Source organism: Procambarus clarkii, chromosome 9, assembly GCF_040958095.1.
Source record: "Procambarus clarkii isolate CNS0578487 chromosome 9, FALCON_Pclarkii_2.0, whole genome shotgun sequence".
Lineage (NCBI taxonomy): Eukaryota > Metazoa > Arthropoda > Malacostraca > Decapoda > Cambaridae > Procambarus > Procambarus clarkii.
The window spans coordinates 26,552,692-26,573,780 of NC_091158.1; the positions used below are offsets into that span (position 1 = coordinate 26,552,692).

The 21,089-nt window shown below is 49.6% G+C and overlaps 1 protein-coding gene across 1 annotated transcript in view; it reads left to right on the forward strand.

Moving 5' to 3' along the window:
* The window catches only part of LOC123766092 (double-stranded RNA-binding protein Staufen), a 343,924-nt gene that overhangs the window by 26,209 nt on the left and 296,626 nt on the right, over positions 1–21,089 (forward strand). Inside the window, exons 3-4 of the mRNA XM_069321293.1 lie at positions 5,263–6,023; positions 16,764–17,066. Coding sequence (XP_069177394.1) covers positions 5,263–6,023; positions 16,764–17,066 — 1,064 coding nt within the window. The remainder of the gene's footprint in view (positions 1–5,262; positions 6,024–16,763; positions 17,067–21,089) is intronic.

A 21,089-nucleotide genomic window follows, 5' to 3' on the forward strand; every position in this document is an offset into this window, starting at 1 on the left:
GGCTCCTTGTAGCCGTTTGAGCTCCTTGTAGCCGTTTGGGCTCCTTGTAGCCGTCTGGGCTCCTTGTCACCGTTTGGGCTCCTTTGTCGCCGTTTGGGCTCCTTTGTCGCCGTTTGGGCTCCTTGTCGCCGTTTGGGCTCCTTGTCGCCGTTTGGGCTCCTTTGTCGCCGTTTGGGCTCCTTGTCGCCGTTTGGGCTCCTGGTCGCCGTTTGGGCTCCTTTGACGCCGTTTGGGCTCCTGGTCGCCGTTTGGGCTCCTGGTCGCCGTTTGGGATCCTGGTCGCCGTTTGGGATCCTGGTCGCCGTTTGGGATCCTGGTCGCCGTTTGGGCTCCTGGTCGCCGGTTGGGCTCCTGGTCGCCGGTTGGGCTCCTGGTCGACGGTTGGGCTGCTTCTCGTTGGTTGGGCTGCTTCTCGCCTTGTTGGGCTACTTTTCTTTTGTGTCCTGCGCATGCGCTGTGGGAGTTTGTTTTGGTTCCGGGCGGTGTGCACACGTGTTGGTGCTCTGCGTCCTTTCTCTCTCGGGGGGGGGGGGGAGAGAGAGCGAGAGGGGCTTCGCCTCTCGCTCTTTCTTTCTCTAGTCCGTGCCCCGTTGCTTTGGGGGTGTTCTGGGGTGCCGCTGTTGGGAAGTCACAAGGTTTTTCCCTGCAGTTTAGGGTGGGGGAGCCTCCTTCGCCGCTCCCCCTCCTCCTCTCCGGCATGGGCGCCCTGGCCGCCTCTGGCGGCTACGTTCTCATAGGAACGTCTCTCATCATGGCCCTTCAGCTCCTATGTTCTGCAGGTGAGTTGGTGTGATCTGGCGTCTCCTTTGTCCTGACGCTGTTTTTGTTTTTGGGAGTAGGAATGGGTGTACATACATGCTTGAGAACGTGGATCGTAACAACCGAGGTGCCTACTGCAGTGCTATTGGCCCATTCAGGGCAGCTCTTGTTCTCACCACCCGATTCCTTCCTCGGTTCACGGGTGACTGCTGGTGGCCTCTTGGCCCTTCCGAGGCGGCTCCTGCTTGTACTCATCCTGCCCCTCTCCTATGCTTGTCTAACCTTGCTTGAGTTCGGGGCCCCGCCTCCACCTTGTTCCACGGTGCTACGGTGGGGGGTGCCTGTTCGGTGGTACGTTTTCCTGTGTCGAGGGTGTTTTGTGCTCGCCGCCTTGTGCTTGCGGGATTGGGTTCTGGCTCTTTGGTTCCGCCTCTCCCCTGTCGTTCGCCTGACGTGTGGATTCTGTGCTTCATGAGCGCTCTTGTTTCTGCTCTTGGGGCTGTGTATGGGGTCAGCCCAAGTTGGGCTGCCTAATGTGTTCCTTCGTTTGCCTGTTACACTGCACACGTTTCTACTACCGTCCCTGTGGCTCGGTGGGGTACTCGGTTTCTTTTGCTGCAGTTTTGGTACTGCGGCTGCGTGTAGGGGTTTGGTTATGGCATTTTGTTCGGCCCTTCCGTGCTCCCTCTGGGGCCCTCCTTCCTTGTCGGTTTTGCTGTGCCAGGCCTGGTTTTTCCATGTTCCTTGGATTCTCTGTCCTGTCCTCGTTGTGCCGGGGATGAGCGTGGGGTCTTTGTCTCGCCCCTCGCCTATCATTCGGTTTCGGTTCAGGTTCCAGAGCCCAGTGGGCTCCCTTCCTTAGTGTTTTTCACTGCTGCTCCGGGGTTTTTCTTGATGCTGGGGCTTTGGGGGGACAGCTCGGCTCCGGGACCTGCAGGGTGGGTTCCTGGGGCTGGGGTAGGGCTAACGTGGTGGGCCTCAGGCCCCGTTGGTCCCTGCCAGGGTTTTTCTACCGCTCTGAGCGGGTCTTGTGGTTTTGTGGAGTGAGGTTTTCTGTTCCCCCCTCTCCACACGAGCTTTTTGGGCATTGGCCCCTCCCTGGGCTCGGTTTCTTTGTCCATTATGCCCGTTGCTTCCATCCGGTCGGTGGGTGCTTTTCTATGGTCTTCGCCCCTTTTTTCCGGGACGGGCCTTCTCCATCATGTCCCCTTCTTCTTGGGGTTCTGCATGAGTTTTGGTCTCGGGTGCGACGGGGTTTTTGTGCCTTCGTCCTTTGTGTTTGCTTTTTTTGTTCTCGAAGGTTCGGGACGGTTTTGCTCCTTTCCGTTTTCTGGTACGTCTGTCGTCGTTCGGTGGGGCTTCCCTCCGGTCCTTTCTAGGGCTTGTGGGTCCTATTCCAGGCAGCTTCTGGGTGTTTGGCCTTCTTGTTCTTTTGTTCATATCTCTTCTCTTAGTACTGTCTCGGCACTGTTTGTTTTCCTGGGGGAGATTTTGCTCATCTTAATGAGTGTCTTTTCGCTCCTGCCCTTCTGCGGGATGTTGGTGCGGGGCGGCTCCTTGTGCGGGTTTCTTCCCTGTCGGCCGCACTTGTGGCGGTGGAATTGCACGCTTGTGGCATTTTGGTTTTGGTCCTGCGTTTCTTTTCCCTCCTGGGGCTGTCATAGGATTGGCTTGCGGAGGATGTAGAGGCGCTTGGGGCCGTTCCTGGGTCTGGCGCCTTGGTTTCTGCTGCTAACTTTCGGTATCTGTATTCCCTCTGCACCGTTTCGCAGGCTGTCTCGTGCGTTGTTTCACCTCCGGCCTGCTCATGCACTGCCTATGCCGTCCTGGTCTTTGGACAGGGTGCTCTCCTGTTTTTCTTCTCCTTGGTTTGTTGTGGCTCCTTCGGTTCTGGTTAGCTTTGCTACGACTCTCTTTTTCTGTTGGCATTGGCCTCTGGGGGTCGTGTGGCAGAGCTTCATGCTCTTCTCAGGCGCATGGTTTTTGGCTCCTATGGTCGTGGTCATAGTTTTCTTCGTCTGCGGCTGTCTCCCTTTTTCTGGTGAAAGATGTGCCTGCTGCTTTCTGGACGGGTCCTTGGGTTCCTGTCTCGACTTCGTGTTGAGGAGTGGTGCGCCGACCGCCTCCCGGGTATGTCCCCTTGTTTTCTTAGGTAGTCTTTGGTGAAGTAGCTCCGGGGAGCCGTAGGGGCTTCCCCCAGAAAGCCAGCGTTGAATGTAATGAAACACCATTTTCTGGGTGAGTCCCGGAGGCTTCCCGGCACCCTCCCGCCCTCCGGTCGGCGTTTTTTTCGCGGTTTTGACATCCAGCCTCAGAACTGGGGCAGGGATTGCCGGCGCGGGGGTCTGGGGCTCCCACTTCCCCCTCCCGGGGAGGGGGGAGCTGCGCAGACATGCGGCGCGGCTCGTGTGACGTCATGCTTGTTAGTTCGTTTTCCTGGGGGAGTTCTGTCCACTCGTTTGTCGATTTTTGTTGTTAACCAGAATAGTGGTTTGTTTTGTGGCGCTTATCTTTCTGGGTGCCTGTCCCGGTCGATGGCAGATATAGAATGCTCCAAATCACATGTGCAATTCTATGGGCCATTGCTCCCCGTGCCTCTCTGAGGGGGCCAGGTTCTGGCTCGTGGTCCCCGGTAGGACTAGAACTCCACCCACATCGACTGATGTAAAATAGTTAGGGTATCCATATCAGCCATAGATAGCTCCGAGGAGCCTCCGGGACTCGCCCAGAAAATGGCGTTTCATTACATTCAACGCTGTTTTTTTGACATTTTGAGGCAATGCTGTGATCACAAGCTGAACAGCAGTGCTGTGAGCTCATGCTGCAAGTGCCAGCTACCATGTAGCCTCAGTACATGGTGGCTCACTGAGTACTGAGGCTTTCACACCCGGGAATGTTGCCCAGGATTTTTTTTAACACTTTGGCGCACCCCGCGCGCCACCCCTCAACTGTGCGATATGGGACCCAGGGTGTCATGGGAGCACGCGTAAATTCTGAAAAGTGTATACTCTCCAACTTTGTCACCTTAATTCTCGTCCTACAAGATTAAATTACGTATCATTGTGTTCGCAATAGAATTCTCTACAGCACTAAATGCATATAAACTCCAAAAGCCCGGCTAATTACCCGCAGCAAACAGAGAAAGTGCGAACGAGTTTCCCAGAAGCGCGCAAACGCGATAAAATGTTTTCACTATTTTCACTCTGGTCACCTCAATTTTCGTCCTAGGTCTTTCATTTTGGTCTCAATGGGTTCGCAATAGAATTCTCTAGAGGAACATTAGCATATAAAATAAAAAACCTGGTCACACTCCAACCGCCGACGAGTTGAAGACGGGCCACACGTTAGCCGCGAGTGAGCGCTCAGACGCCTTCCAGCTACACTCCCAATTCCCGCCCTTTTCAAGCCTTTCTTTCGCAATTTTCGTCCTGGAAGGGCCTTGTTCATGATCACTATCCATCGTGGAGTAAGCGTAGATAGTTTCTAAAGCCGCAGTAAGAAATATAGCCACGGAAAATAGCCGAAATGTTCACACGTTTGAGATGCGAGGGGAGGCGACAGTGGTCACAACAGTGGAGCGAAAACAATGGACCCACGGCGTGTGCCAAGCCGCCTGAGGGCCACGAGGCTCAACAAAGAAAATGGGAAGACATCGGCGCGCGTTTTAAAACCAGTCCCAAAAAAATTGGATAAAAACCTGATTTTTGGCGATTATTTAAAGTGGATGACACAATGCTGCGTCATCCCCGGCATTACCGACAGTAAACGGATGACGCAATGCTGCGTCATGCCCTGGCGAAAGTGTTAAAATGGTGTCTGTTTACAAGAGCCCTGAGGAAACTGATGTGGTCCTTGTTTAGCCGCTGGCTGTTTAAATCTTGCGCAGTACTCCAAAATGTCACATTAAGGGGTGCGCATTTTCTCGTCAGTTACTCAACACTTGGTATGAAGTGTTGCACAGTTTAAGGGGTAATAATAATCAGCACATGGTAGATATGAGAGGGGGACTGCTTCCAAATCTGAACATGGAGATTACATTACATGAGACCAGAAGGCATGGCAGGATGTGTAGAATACCCCCGTTGAAAAGTAAAGGTGCAATAGGTACGCTGAGGAAAAACTCGTCCAACATAAAGGGCCTAAGACTTTTAAACACACTCCCACTACGCATAAGGAGCATAACTGGCTGGCCTTTCACAATGTTCAACAGAGTATTCGACAAACCCTCTAAAAACTACTGATCATCAAGGCTGTGATTCATATGTCAGGCTGTGAGCAACTGCATCCAACAGCCTGGTTGACCAGACAACCAATCAGGAGGCCTGGTCAGAGACCGGGCCATGGGGCCATTGATCCCCGGTAGGTTCACATGGTAGCCACAAGGTATGTAAAGTTTAAAACATTTACTTAGAATTGCAGTTTATAAAGATGTACAGTATACTGTATATCTAACTACTATAACATTTAAAATATGACATTTTCAGTTATTGTTTAATATTATAGGTTTGGTGAGCATGGCGCCCATGATGGCTCCCGCTGGTGGGATGGCTGTGATGACTCAGGCCATGAGTCACCCAGACTCAGGTGTTGGTCCGGACCACCACTCTCTCAATGCTCCCTACCACCACCACCCTCACCACCCTCACCACCACCATGGTCCACCAGGCCCACACCATCCTGGTCCCCCTCCACACCACCCCAGTGGGCCTCCCCAACCTCCCCCGACAGGTCCTCCACCTCACACAGGGCCCCCTCACTCACAGTATCACCCGGCCCATCATCCTGCTCAGGCCCCACATCATGGCCCTCACCCATCTCATGCACCTCATCATGGCCCTCATCATTCAGCCCCACACACTACCCCACATTCTGCTCCACACACTGGCCCACATTCTGCTCCACACACTGGCCCACACACTGGTCCACACTCTGGTCCACACTCTGGTCCACACTCTGGTCCCCATTCAGGGCCACATGGTGGGCCACATTCTGGTGCTCATGGGGGCCCCCATGGTGGTCCACATAGCCATGGTGGTCCTCATTCTGGGCCACATATGGGACTACACAGTGGTAACAGCAGCAGTGGGCCACACAACGGACCTCACAGTGGTCCACACAGCGGACCTCATGGTGGGCCACATGGTGGCCACCATGGAGGACCAACACACCCTCAGTCACACCTCCAAGCGACTGCTACTGTTGCTGGTCCTCCGCACATGACACATCCTCCGCACTCTGTCATGCATCACTCCGCACCTCACCAGGTCAGTATGCAGCCATCTTCTCTTGTTGTTGTTAGAGATTAAATAGAATAATTACCCCATGTATTTAACACACCATACATATGTTTGAAGCCATTCTAAAATGGGATTTATATATATATAATATAGTACTGTACAGTGCAACCTTAATTCAGCAAGCTATACAAGACCAGCCCTGATGTATTGCATCCAGAGATTCAGTGAGGTATACAATATCGGCCCTGAAAACTTTCTTTTCTCGTTTTGTTTTACGATGTCTCCATTGGTCCGTGATTGTTTCTCCAAGGCTTTATTTTGGTGTCACTTGCCTCTAGTTGTCTGGCTGGGGAGCTTCATGCTCTCTTCTGGAGGTGAGGTTTCTGTTTGGCTCTCAGTCTGAGGAAATGGAATTGGAACAGAAAGGTATACAAGAGATAAAGGAAAATCCAAAATATTTTTTCACATATGCAGAATCAAAATCAAAAACCTCAGCCAGTATTGGACCTTTAACACTTTCGTGCGTCAATGACTGAACCTCTTGTCACTCATTTTTCTCCCGATTCGATTATTGGACCTTTAATTACAACCAAAGGTACGTACATAGACAACAAAGAAATTAGAGAAATTCTAAGAAGCCAGTATAGTTTACTGGTATACTGAGATAACACCTTTTGAATATTTCGTACCCCATTCAAAATGTGTGTGCGGTTGGTTGTGTACGAAATGGACCCTTTGAACATCCAATGAGAGGCAGCCATCTTGGAAAAAAATCCCCAGAATACCCTATGGCTGCTGGCTGGGTTAGTGCTGAGTGAGTAACCATGGGTGGCGCACGTGCCTCTGACTCCCAAACACTTGTCTGACATGGTGTTGAAAGATCGCTCACTGTCAGTGAAATTCAGACATTATTGTTTGAAGAACAAAAGGCTCATGATATTGATCAAGCTAGGCACAATAAAGACATAACTCAAAGGTCAGATGCAAGTGATACAACTGAGATGAGGATGATACAGCGAGTGTATCCAGTTGTAGCTTTGAGCGCCACCCTTGCTCACCAATACCATCTCCAATTTGTATAGATGATACATAGATGAATCATTATCTAGGTTCAGTGATGATGCATTTGATACAAGTAGCATAGATGAACAGTGTTAGTGGCTTCCATGGTGGTGTTTTCCATAGATATTTTCAAGAATAGCTGAATCTCTTCCAGAATGGCTGAATCTCTTCCAGAATGGCTGAATCTCTTCCTGATTGACTGAATCTCTTCCTGGTTGACCGAATCTCTTCCTGGTTGACCGAATCTCTTCCAGAATACCTTACAAAGCGATCTTTTCAAGGCTACCTTACAAATTGATCTTTTCCTAAAATCTTTTCAATACTACCTTATGCTTAACAAGCTTGGCTATATACCACCTACACATACTAAAACCAAGGGTGTACGTGAGTGTGTTATTGCAAACACCCAGAACGAAGAAACAGGAAGCGAAAATCTATCTATACCTGGTGCAATGAGAGCGAAGTCGCGCAGTGTACCATGGACTACTTCGTTGATTATTACATGCTTTTGAACTACTAAGTGTAATACAGTGTGTTACTGTGTAAATAGTGTGTGAAATTGTACATATTGTAATTTTAGAGAATTTTTAACATGTAATATTGCTACAATAAATCTTTATTGATGACACATTACTGACACATGTATCATAGTTCCATGGAACATTATGAATGTTCTACTGTATACATATTGTAAAGGTCACAAATATGCATCATATACAATAAAAAAAAATAAAATAAAACCACATTGGAAATACATAGAACAAATAATTGAAAATATATTTGTGGCAACACCCAGTGCTTGAATGGCCTGCGCAACCTCATCTGGGAGCTTCCGCGCACGGGAGACCAGCCCGTGATTTCCCCTTCTCCATATTCCCAAATCCAAAGTAATTTTTTTTTTTTTTTTTGCAAACACTTGATTTTATGCGCACGGGGGAGGGATGTCATAATAAATTCGGCACATCACAGTGGTTAAACATGATACAGGGTACAAAATGCAATCAAATCGGCCCATAGTTGGAAAGCAACATGTAAAGGATTTTGGAATAATGATGTCTGATGACCTAACGTTTAGGGAGCATAACCAAGCAAATATTGTGTCAACCAGAAAAATAATAGGATGGATTACAAGAACTTTCAAATCCAGGGATCCCATCACAATGGTTGTACTATTCAAATCACTTGTGCTCTTTCGTCTTGAGTACTACTTGGTACTCACTCCTTCAAAGGAGGAGAGATTGCTGAAATAGGAGTACAGAGAACATATACGGCATACATAGATGCGATAAAGCACCTAAATTTTTGGGATCGTTTCAAAGCTCTCCAAATGTACTTTCTTAAAAGAAGACGAGAGAGATATCAAATAATATATACATGAAAAATACTGGAGGGCCAGGTACAAAATCTACACTGTAAATAACAACATATTGGAGTGAACGATATGGAAGACAATGCAGAATAGAGCCAGTGAAGAGCAGGGGTGCCAGAGACACAGTCAGAGAATACTGAATAAATATCAGAGGTCTATGGTTGTTTAACATCCTCCCACCGAGTACAGTATTAAGAAATAATGCTGGAACATCCGTGGACATCAAGAGAAGACCAGATAGTTTTCTTCAAAGAAGTGCTGGACCAACCGGTCTGTGGTTGATGTGTGGGCCTGTGGACCATTTAAAGCAACAGCCTGCTGGACCAAGCTCTCACAAATCAAGCCTGGCCTTGGACCTGGCTTGTGGAGTAGAACAACTCCCTGAACCCCATCAAGCAGGTATCAAGCAGGCCCTGGTTGGCACTTTATTTGGAACCTGCTCCTTATCTGGTGAAGGATGAGTCAGTTGGCTTCCAGAGAGATCCTTTGGTTATTGATGTTTTGTTGGTTTGGCCGGGGGTGCATTACGTGCTGTGTCCGGTGGTTGGTCTCTGCATGGCTGGGAGGTGCATCATGTGCTGTGTCCGGTAGCAAGGGTCTGCATGGCAGGGGGTTTGGGTCTGATCACTGACCCTTCCTTTTGGCTTCCTCAGCTGCGCCGGTCTTTTCTTTTGAGGCCGGGGCTTTGGGGGACGACTCCGCCCCGGTCCTCATGTGGTGGTTCCCGGGGCTGGGGAGGGGCTGACTTGGGGGCTTTGGGCCCCGCCTGGGTTTTCCAAAACTCCGAGCAGGGCTTACTGTTACATGAAGTGGGGTTTTCTTCCCCCTTCTGCATACGAGTTGGATTGGTGTCTGCCCCTTCCCGGGGTTCAGTTCGTGTCCCTTTCGGTCCATCGATTCCGTCCTTTCAGAGGTTTTCGGCTTCCCGCATCTCGCCGCCTGAGGTGCGGGTGGCCATTGCGGCTTACCTTCTGCGCGACCCGGATTATGCCTTTCTAATGGATCTGTCTTCATTCACGTTTGGGTCTTCGTCTCTGTTCTGGGTTCGTTATGAGGTTCCGGAGTTATCCTGGCTAGCGGACTGCCCTGTGTGTTCATTAGATGCTTGGAGTACTTTGCCGTACCACAAGCTTGAGTGGTGCAAGGCGTTATTGGTAGTCCAGGTTTACCTGGTGAGCGTATTCGAGCACCTCATTACGTGTTGTTTGCCCCTGCCCTTCAGTGGAATGTTGGCGTAGTTCAGCTTCAAGTGCAGGTCCCCCTCCCTTTTGGCTGCACTGGTGGCTGAGGGCTTGCGCGCTCGTGGCCTGCTGGCTTCGGTCTTGCGGTTCTTTTTCCTCCTGGAGCTATCTTTGGATTGGTTTCAGGAGGACATGGAGGCGCTTGGGGCCGTTCCTGGGTCTGGTGCCTTGGTCTCGGCTGCGTTTTTGTGTCATCTGCACTGCTGGAGCTGTTTGTGCTGATCCTGTGGGATGCAGCATCACAGTTTTTTGCTTCGTGTCTTGGCTAGTGATGCTTGCTTCCTCGTTGGAATCTGCCTGGGGCCCTGGCTCTTAAGTTTTCGCCGCCAACTAGCCCTTTGCTGTTTGCAGAGTCTGCGGTTGGGCAGTTTCTGCAAGCAACTTCTTCTAGTTATCCATTGGAGGACTTATTGGTTCTTTGGGGGTCCCGGGGAGGGGAGGGGGCATTTTTCCTGGAAGGGTCGTGCCTTGGCTTGGGGTTCCTCTCATCGTGGTAGGGTGCTGGAGCCAGTTTCTGGGTTGGTGCCGCCTTCGGACCCATCTTCTACTGGTCAGCGAGATGATTGCTTTGTGGGAAAGTCGCGTTCTCGTAAGGGGCGTAGGCCCTTTTGCGGTTTGCCCCATTGACGGGGCGATGGGGGAGGGGCTCGCTCTGTTTGCTCACGCCTGGTCTCATGATTTGTAGGCTTTTTAGGTTGTTTCCGGCGGCCTGCGGTGGCATTGGGTGGTCCCTCCTTATTCCAGGGGTTCAGGACTGGCAGGGTGGGGTCTCATCTCTGCTCATCCTCTTCTCCTCGGGTTATCTCAATGTGTACGCTTGGGCGTGGTCGAGACGACAATGCTATCTTCGAATTGGTTTCAGGAGGACGTGGAGGCGCTTGGGGCCGTTCCTGGGTCTGCTCTCAGGTGGTTTTCCCATCTGTTCCCAGTCCCGAAATGGGATTGTGCAGACCTGCAGTTCATTCTGGACTTGTCCTGTCTGAACCCTGGGTTTTTGCACCTCTTTTCAGATGACTACTCTGTCCCAGATCTGGCTTCTGTTGGAACTAGGCACTTGGATGGTGTTTCTGGACCTCCAGGACGCGTATGGGCGCGTCCTGATTCTTCTGGGGTTCAGAGATTGGCTCGGGTTGTTGTGGGGCGTCTCGGTTACCGTCTTCATTGTCTCCCATTCGGGTTGAATCTGGCACCTTGTGTTCACATGCCTTACCCGGCTCGTGGTGACCCATCTGCGTCTCTTAGGTCTTGAGGTCTTCTGGGCTCCCAGCCAGTCCGCGTATCTGCTCGCCAGGGATTTGGTTCTTTCCCAGTTTGCCGGGTATGGGTTCCTGGTGAACTGGCGGAAGTCTCATCTGGTTCCCTCTCGGGTTCGGACTGAGCTGGGTCTTGTGTGGGACTCTCGGACCGTTTCCTTGTATCTCTCCCTCCAGAGTCTCTGCTTTGGCTCCACTCTTACCTTCGCTTGTTCTGGAGGGCTCCCGGGTCCCTTGGTGGTTGCTCGTAGGTTTGTGCGGGAAACTGACCTTTGCCATGGTGGCCTACCCGCCAGGTCGGGTTTGCCTTCGTCGGCTGTTCTGGTTCCTTCGGGGACTTCCCCGAAGTAGGAAGTAGTTCGAGCAGATAGCTCTGGGGAGCTGAAGGGGCTCCCCCCCCCTCCTGGAAACTAGAGTTGCATGTAATGAAACGCCATTTTCTGGGCGAGACCCGGGGGCTCCTCGGCATCCCATCCTTCCTCTGGTCGGCGGCTTTTTCGCGTTTTTTGACATCCAATCTCAGAATTGAGGTGTGGATGTCATCCTACATGAGACAAGTGGTTGCACAAATACAGTGGTTGCAGCCCTAATGGAAACCCACACCAAGGACTACCATGATGGTGAAATATGGATCTCAGAGTACAATCTATTCAGATGTGACAGAAAACACCGGCTACAGGGTGGGGTCAGCCTGTGTATCAAAGACACACTCATCTGTACTGAGCTGCTAAACACCACAAATGATATGGTGGAAGTGCTGATAATCAAAATAGAGATCTTAAATGTAGGTATTTTCCTTGTATACAAGTCACTGGAGGCAAATCATCGTCAGTTTAAAGATCAACTAATGAAAATAGAACACTGCTTAGAAAACCTCACAAATCCCGCCCCAAACATCATCCTGCTTTTGGACTTCAACCTACAGCACCTGAAATGGAAAACCCTCGCTAATACAGTGTATGTATAATAATATTCAATATGTATATCAGAGAGAATTCCGGGAAGTAGCTTAAATGAACAGTCACGTGCAAATGACCTCCTAGGGATGTGTGACAAGTTTTCTTTAAACCAGCAAATAGTAGAACCAACTAGGAAGGAGAACACGCTGGACCTCATTTTCACCAAAAATGATGAATTGATCAGGAACATAATGATTACAAATACCTGTTACTCAGATCACAACTTAATTGAAGTTATGACAACCATGGGGAGTAGACCTTCAAAACCAGTCCAGATTCCCGGTGGAGGAGATTTCAGCAAATTCAACTTCAATAATAAACAGATAAACTGGGAGCATATAAACCAAGACCTCACGGAAATAAGATGGGAAGAACAGCTAGAAAATGGAAACCTGAACCAGTGCCAGAAAAAAAAAAAGCTGAGCAGCACTAGAAATATACTCAAACTGCATACTGTACCCACAAGAAATAAGAGGAAGAGATGCAGATTGGAACATGAACGTCGTTCTGTCTATAGGCAAAGAAAACGAATCGCAGAACAACTTGAGAGGCACATCATATCTCAAGAACGGCGAAGAAAGATAGATAGAGAAATAGAAACTATTGAACTACAGCTACAAGAATCGTGTAAAATCCAAGAGACACAAAGGGAGCAAAAGGCCATCAGTGAAATAGAGAGAAATCCAAAATATTTTTTCTCCTATGCAAAATCAAGATAAAAAACTACATCTAGTATCAGGCCGCTGCGAAAGGGAGATAAAACACCACTCGCGGGACTCTGGGTCAAAGGTGTCATTGACTCCATAGGCAACATGGCGGAGGCAAAGACAGTGAGTGTCACCCCTGAGACAAGGGGATAGAGCAACCTTCAAACTCGCACGAAGTGAGGTGGGACTCGGAGGTATCCTCCATCGGACCAATGAGCCCCAATGTGGGTTCCCAGGGCCCTTAGGCTGACTGCTAAAGGAAGTCCAGGCAAGGTACTGCTAATCCGTTATCCCAGAGCTACCAAGCAAACAAACTAAAAGCTGAACCCCTGCGATGTGTGCATGCACAGGGACCTAGCGGAGGGCCACCAAAATCATACAGATGGTCCTACAGCCACACCAGGCAGATCCTCACCAGGCAAAACAAAACAGTAGAAAAAAAAAGCCCTGCAAAAGCACATCTCCAGGGGAACCGAACCGGCCGCTATGCGTATATCAGAAGCTGCACAGTACCTTGTGCCCCAGCCAGCGACGATACTACCCACGGCCAAACAGGAATAATAATCGTCTACTAACCACCTCGTGTCATCCTTTGCAGATGACAAAAAAATCAGCATGAAAATTACCTCGGCTGAAGACATTGAAAAACTACAAGCAGATATCAACAAAGTTTTTGATTGGGCAGCAGAAAATAACATGATGTTTAACAGTGATCAATTCCAGGTACTCAGGTATGGCAAAAATAAAGATTTGAAACATAATACAGGGTACAAAACACAATCAAATCTGCTCATAGTAGGGAAAAAAAGCGTGTCAAGGATTTGGGAATAATGATGTCCGACAACCTAACGTATAGGGAGCATAACCAAGCAAATATTGCGTCTGCCAGAAAAATGATAGGAGGGATTACGAGAACTTTCTAATCCACGGATCCCATCACAATGGTTGTACTCCTCCAGTCACTTGTGTTGTCCCGTCTCGAGTACTGCTCAGTAGTCACTTACGTTACGCATAGACGCAATAAACCACCTAAATTATTTGGATCGTCTCAAAGCTCTCCAAATGTACTCGCTAGAAAGGAGATGAGAGAGATACCAAATAATATACACATGGAAAATATTTGAGGACCAGGTCCCAAAATCTACATAGTAAAATAACAACGTACTGGAGCGAATGATAAGGAAGAAAATGCAGAATAGAACCAGTGAAGGGCAGAGGTGCCATAGGCACAATAAGAGAACACTATAAACATCAGAGGTCCGCGGTTGTTCAACGTCCTCCCAGCGACTATAAGAAATAATGCTGGAACAACCGTGGAGATCTTCCAGATAAAACTAGAATGTTTTCTAAAAAAAAGTGCCGGACCAGCCGGACTGTGGTGGGTATGTGGGCCTGCGGGCTGCTCCAAGCAACAGCCTGGTGGACCAAACTCTCACAAGTCAAGTCTGGCCTCGGGCCGGGCTTGGGGAGTAGAAGAACTCCCAGAACCCCATCAAGCAGGTACCTCATACCAACCCCAAGGGCGGGTAATTACTGAACAGCCACCGAACCACGCGGAGGTAGCCTTTCCCGAATGGCTCCTGGAAGTTAACCCTATGGTGCAAGGGCAGTACTTACAGGGGATACAGGGAAGGTGGCCCTAGGTGCATGCAGCCTCAGTACTCGTGTGTTACTCCTGGCTCACACACCACCAACACAGAACAGCAGCAGCACTGCTATGCTGCTCTGCTCAAAAGGTGGAGCCAGAGTAAATCGACCATCACCAACACAACAGCCTCATGAACTGAGGTTGGCTAGCCAGCGTGGGAGGTCAGGGACCTTCCCTTTCTCCTCCTGGGGAGGGGGAAGTTGCACAGATAGCGGAGCGATGGCTGTGGTGGTGATGTTTGTTTGCTTGTTTTCGTTTGGGGAGTTCTGTTTACTAGTTCGGCTTTCGGTTTGCAATTTTTACCAGCTGTAGTTTGTTTTGGAATTCCTACCTTTCTGGGTGACAGACCTGGTAGATGGCAGACAGACCGCTTCCAATTACATGGGGGTGTCTATAGGTCATTGCTCCTCGTGCCTTTCTTGAGGGGGCCAGGTTCTGGCGCTGGTCTCCGGTAGGCTTAGAACTCCATCAATTGACTATTGCCATGGTCTAATATACAGTATATACACATCAGCCCAGTAACGTTCCGGGGAGCCGAAGGGGCTCTCCATAGAAAAGGAGCGATATCATGAGCTCCAACAGTGCTTCAAGTGCCTCGAGCTCTCCCACACCACCAACAAGTGTCAGCACCCCATCCAAAAGTGTTACCTGTGCAGAACGCATGCTAACTGGACCATCACTACTCGATATACAATGCAACAACCCATCGCTGCTTGCTTTGCGATGGCAATCACCCCACAATTTCCTACCGCTGCCCTTGCAGACAGGAAAACTTTAAGGCCTAGGTTGAAGCCAAGAGAAACAACCCTTCAACCTTGGCGACCAGAGCCCCAGGTGCTCGACCCACCACCTTGGCGACCAGAGCCCCAGGTGCTCAACCCACCACCTCGGCGACCAGAGCCCCAGGTGCTCAACCCACCACCTCGGCGACCAGAGCCCCAGGTGCTCAACCCACCACCTCGGCACCCACCAACCAACCAGAAAACTTTCCAGTCTTACCAAATAGTGGCTCCTCCCATAAGGTGACCCAGGCTTCACAATGGGGGACCCATGACCACACAGGCACCTTCGCAACCTTCGATAATGCCTGCATTATGTGCAGGCATTATCCCTGATCTTATTCAACTAGCAGAGAGGCTTGCCGGACCAGACAATCAACGATTCTTCGAGGAACTTAATGCACAATACCTAGCTAATGGCCTGCACCCTATCATCACCCCGAATGCAAGTCTCACTGCCTCCACTACCACTTTGAAGACTCCCACCAGGACGACCACGAAGTCGATCTCAATATAGAGCGGAGAGCAGAGGTGCCATAGGCACAATCAGAGAACACTGTATAAACATCAGAGGTCCGCAGTTGTTCAACGTCCTCCCAGCAACTATAAGAAATATTGAAGGAACAACTGTGGACATCTTCAAGAAAAAACTAGATTGTTTTCTAAAAAAAAAGTGCCAGACCAACCGAGCTGTGGAGGGTATGAGGGCTTGCTGGCCGCTCCAAGCAACAGCCTGGTGGACCAAACTCTCACAAGTCAAGCCTGGCCTCGGGCCAGGCTTGGGGAGTAGAAGAACTCCCAATACACCATCAAACATGTATCAAGCAGGTACAGACTCCAGGACCACCCAAGACACAGAGGTATTTCTCTCTCCAGCTCCCAACACTTCTACCATCATCTCAGCAGACATGCTAGCAGACACGCTGTCTATAAATACTATTAGCACCACCAATGCTCCTGAAATAGCTTCTACCACTATTCCATAACACCTGAGCCTACCTACCTCAGGCTGCGAGACGAAAGACGAAAACACCTACTACGGTCACTTCTGTTACGGTCTCCTCTGACGAGGAAATCTTGGTAGGAGTTCCACCACTGCACCACAGATACAACACCTACTCGGTACAGGACCTCGTGGAAGCCACCTCACCAAACTCCAATGACGGCACGGCTCGTCCAAAGTCTCTGCCAAAAAAAGAAAAAGAAAAAAAGAAAGAAGACCTAGAGGTCTACACTAACCCTACCAGCTTCATGACTGGTACTGGTACAACCAGCCCTCTGAAATGGCTGAAATTCATCATGAAGACACCCCCCCCCCCCCATTCATCCCAGATCTCCAGTATTAGCTATTGATACAGATAATGGCACCAAAGAGCCTCCACTTACGGGCTCACCATAGCCCGTGCTACTCGAACTTTTTGTTCTGAGTAGCTGAATCTAAAACAAAAACATCATCATCATCATCATCTCTCCCTCGCATATGACTTGATAATGATCCAGGACAGACCAAAATGTTGTTACTGCCCCACTTCTGTGCCAGGCAAGTCCACTATGGGCTCACCAGAGTCCGTGCTACTTGGAACTTTTGTTCTGAAAGGTATTGCTAAGTAAACAACAACCACCACCACCACCACCAAAATGTTGTCGTTTCTCTATCTTCTCATGTGTGGTTTGATCATTATACAGTAATGTGTTGTACTTGTACAGTAATGTGTTGTACTTGTACCTTACAATGTGCAAATGTTTCAGATGGGTGGAATGGGTAGTGGTGGGCCAGCGGGAATGGGGACCTCTCCTGGTAGCAGTCACCACCATCACCACCAACAGCAGCAGCAGCAGCAGCAGCAGCAGCAGCAACAACACCAGCAACACCAACAACAGCAACACCAACAACAACACCAGCAGCAACAGCAGCAACACCAACAGCAGCAACAACACCAACAACAGCAGCAGCAACAACACCAACAGCAGCAGCATCATCAACATCAGCATCAGCAACAGCAGCAGCATCATCAGCAACAACAGCAGCAACCTCCACCACATCATACTCAAGTATGTTTCCTATCTTGTATAAACTTTAATATACAGTGGTATCTCAGTTTTCGTATTTAATCCGTTCCCAGTGACGGTACAAAAACCGAAACTAATTTTCCCATAACAAATAATGTAAATTGAATTAATTCGTTTCACACCCCCCAAATATATTAACTAAAAATACATTTTATACTGAATAATACTATTAGGTACCTTATCGTTATTGAGGACTCTTGTTGGCATGTGGAAGACAGTGAGGAGGGGAGGGGGGAGGAGGAGAGGTGTTAGTGTTTGGAAGTGGCATCCCCTTCCATCATAACAGCAGTATATTTATATGTGGAAGCTGATCAAAATTACATTTCTCCTTTGTAAATGCACATTAATGAGGCTATGTAAAGGACACATCGAACACTTTATGTAGGGCAGATGTAACTCTGTGTATCTATGTATTTATATCTGTAGGTTAGATTTGCATTTTAAAAGCACTACAATCACCTGTGGTTGATTGTTCAATAAATTCCTGGACTATATGTTTTAACAGATCTCTCACCCCTGTCCATGGAGGACAGAAGAAAATGTAAATATGCTGGTTAGCATTGTAAATGTGTGGCCATGTCTGTGGTAGAAATTAACACTTTCGCGCACCGGGCGCAGGACCTCCCCACTACCCCAGGTGGGCTTGGGCGTTCCGCGGGAGCGCGAGGGAGAGCGTGGTAAATTCTGAAAAGTGTATAATCTTTTCAACTTTTCAACTTTCGAGAATTGTCAGCTCAATTCTCGTCCTAAGATATTCAATTTGGTATCAATATGTTCGCAATAGAATTCTCTACAGGACTAAATGCATACAAACTCCAAAAGCCCGGCTTACCATCCGCAACTAACAGAGAAAGTGAGAGAAAGTTACCCGGGAGCGCATAAGTGATAAAATGTTTACACTCTTTTCAGTTTTGTCAACTCAATTCTCGTCCTAGGTCTTTTATTTTGGTATCAATGTGTTCGCAATAGAATTCCCAACAGGCCTATATGCATATAATATAAAAAACAACAGCGATCTCCACCCGCCGACATGATGAAAACAGGCCGCGGTTACAAGAAAGAGAGAGCTGCGCCACCCCAAGGCGCTTCTCACAATGAAAAGTGAATATTCTTTTCAACTTTGTCATCTCAATTCTCGTCCTAGGTTTTTCAATTTAGTATCAATGTGTTCGCAATAGAATTCTCTACAGGATTAAATGCATATAAAGGCCAAAAGCCCGGCGAGAAAGTGAGAGCGCGTTACCTGGGAGCGAGCCAGAGCAATAAAATGTGTACACATCACTTTGGACATCTCAATTCTCGTCTCAAGTCTTTCATTTTGACTTTCACTTTCATTTATCATTGTCTTCGCAATAGAATTCCCTACAGAATTATCACAACAATCCTGCTATTATCAGAATCCTGGTCATTTTTATCACAGTCAGGGGTCTTCTGGAATACTATCATTGCTAAATAATAGCAGGTACATATATATTTTGACATTTTTAGGCAATGCTGTGGTCACAAGCTGAACAGCAGTGCAGTTAGCTCATGCTGCATGTGCCAGCCGTGGTTGCTCAATCAGTACTGAGGCTCTCACACCCGGGAATGTTACCCACAATCTTGTTTTTAATTGGTGTCTGTTTACTAGAGCCCTGAGGAAGCTGATGTGAACCTTGTGTAGACATGGGACATTAACCCTTAAGTGGTGCCTGGCTATTTAACATGTGTCACCCACAGGCGCATACAAAAAAAAAAAATTCTCCTAAACCTGTTAATTTGTGTTCACTGATCATGGGGAAAAAAAATGTAAGTGGCATATATTGCCCGCTATAGGGTGGGAAAGTCTGGCAAAAAACAGGCGTTGACTCAGCGTGCGACCCAGACGGTCTGTTGCTCGCCAGCTGTCAGGCTGGAGTTGCCACAAAGAGATAATTACCTAATTATTTCAATGTGTCTGATTGATTGTTCGTAGTTTTTCTGGGGGGGAGCCCTTACGGCTCCCCGGAGCTATCCATGGCTGATATGGATACCCTAACTATTTTGCATCAGTCGATGTGGGTGGAGTTCTAGGCCTACTGGGGACCACGAGCCAGAACCTGGCCCCCTCAGAGAGGCACGGGGAGCAATGGCCCATAGAAATGCACATGTGATTTGGAGCATTCTATATCTGCCATCAACCGGGACAGGCACCCAGAAAGGTAAGCGCCACAAAACAAACCCCTATTCTGGTTAACAACAAAAATCGACAAACTTGTAGACAGAACTCCCCCAGGAAAACGAACTAACAAGCATGACATCACACGAGCTATGCTGCATGTCTGCGCAGCTCCCCCCTCCCCGGGAGGGGGAAGGGGGAGCCCCAGACCCCCGCGCCGGTGATCCCCGCCTCAGTTCCTCGGCTGATGGGATAATGCACGGTCGTGTGGCTCCAGCTCCGGTCTTGTCTCAGTGCTGTGTCTTGTTTGCAGTGCTGCTCTTACGGTGGTCGTGTGAGCTGGGAGTAGTATTCTCAGGTACTCGGGCTGCATGTGCTTAGGGTCACCTTCCCTGAGTGCCCTGTAAGTACCGCCCTTGGGGCTTGGGGTTGCCTTCCACAAGTTACCTTGGGTCTTCTTCTGATGGCTTTTCGCTGCTTGGTGTTTGGCCGCACCGAGTGTTTGGAGTTTTTACTTTCTTGTTTACCTTGGGGTAAGTGGTTGTTATAGCACTGGTGGGGCGCAGGGTACTGCGTAGCTAGTTTTCACCTGTGACAGCGGCCGGCTCTGTTCCCTCTGGGTACGTTGTCCACTTGTGTGGTTTTTCTTTTATATTTGTTTTTGCCTGGTAGGGGGGTCTGCCTTGTGTTCCCCCCCTCCCCCTTATATTAGGTTCGTTTGTGTGGTGGCACCCCCTGCCTCGCCCTCACGGGTGGACACGTCCCGTGGGTTCAGCTTTAGCAATTTGCTTGGTAGTTTGAGGCGCCGGTTAGCAGTGCCCTGCCTGGGATAACCCTTCGCAGACCCAGTCTAGGTGCCCTGGGAAACTCCACGGGGGCTCTCGGGTTTGATAGTGGAGACCCTTGCGTCCCCTCTCGCTTTGTGCGAGTTGAGGGGTTGCTCTGTCCCTTTGTCTCAGGGTGTCGCCTTGTTTTTGCCTCCATGATGCTGCCTGTTGGGTCGGTGACACATTCGATCCTTGAGTCCTGCGAGCTTTGTTGCTTGTTCGTGACTCCTTTCACCCAGTCTGCTGATGAATTCCCGTGGGTGCAGGCAGCTCGCACGTTGCAGGGTAGGATGTTGCAACGCGCTCCGGTTTGTCGCTTCCCCGGACGCCCCGATGCTGCCCCGCTTGTGTAGGGACCCAGACTTGGGGGTTTTGGTCGCTTCGGCCTTGGTTCTTCCACGCCCCCCTTGTTTTTCCCCCTCCCGCTTCCGGCCCCTATGCATCTGCAGGCTTCGGGGTCGAGGCGGGGTTAGAGGTTCTGAGACTTGGGCAGTTTCGGGGGTTGCCCCATCCAGGGTAGCTGCGGAGGCATTCGAGTTTGTTCCTCCGGCCGATGCTCCGGGGTCTGACCAGTGAGCCCCTTCTCTTCCAGCTCTCTCGGCTGCCCCGGCTTTTTCTTGTGGGGCCGGGGCTTTGGAGGTCGACTCGGCCCCGGGGCCTGGTGTAGAGGCTCCTGGGGTTGGGGAGGAGCGGCCTTAGGGCCCTTGGGCTCCATTGCGCCCCACCTGGATTCTGTCCTTTTGAGCGGGATTCTGGCCGTTTGGGCTCCTTGTAGCCGTTTGGGCTCCTTGTAGCCGTTTGGGCTCCTTGTAGCCGTTTGGGCTCCTTGTAGCCGTTTGGGCTCCTTGTAGCCGTTTGGGCTCCTTGTAGCCGTTTGGGCTCCTTGTAGCCGTTTGGGCTCCTTTGTAGCCGTTTGGGCTCCTTTGTAGCCGTTTGGGCTCCTTTGTAGCCGTTTGGGCTCCTTTGTAGCCGTTTGGGCTCCTTTGTAGCCGTTTGGGCTCCTTTGTAGCCGTTTGGGCTCCTTTGTAGCCGTTTGGGCTC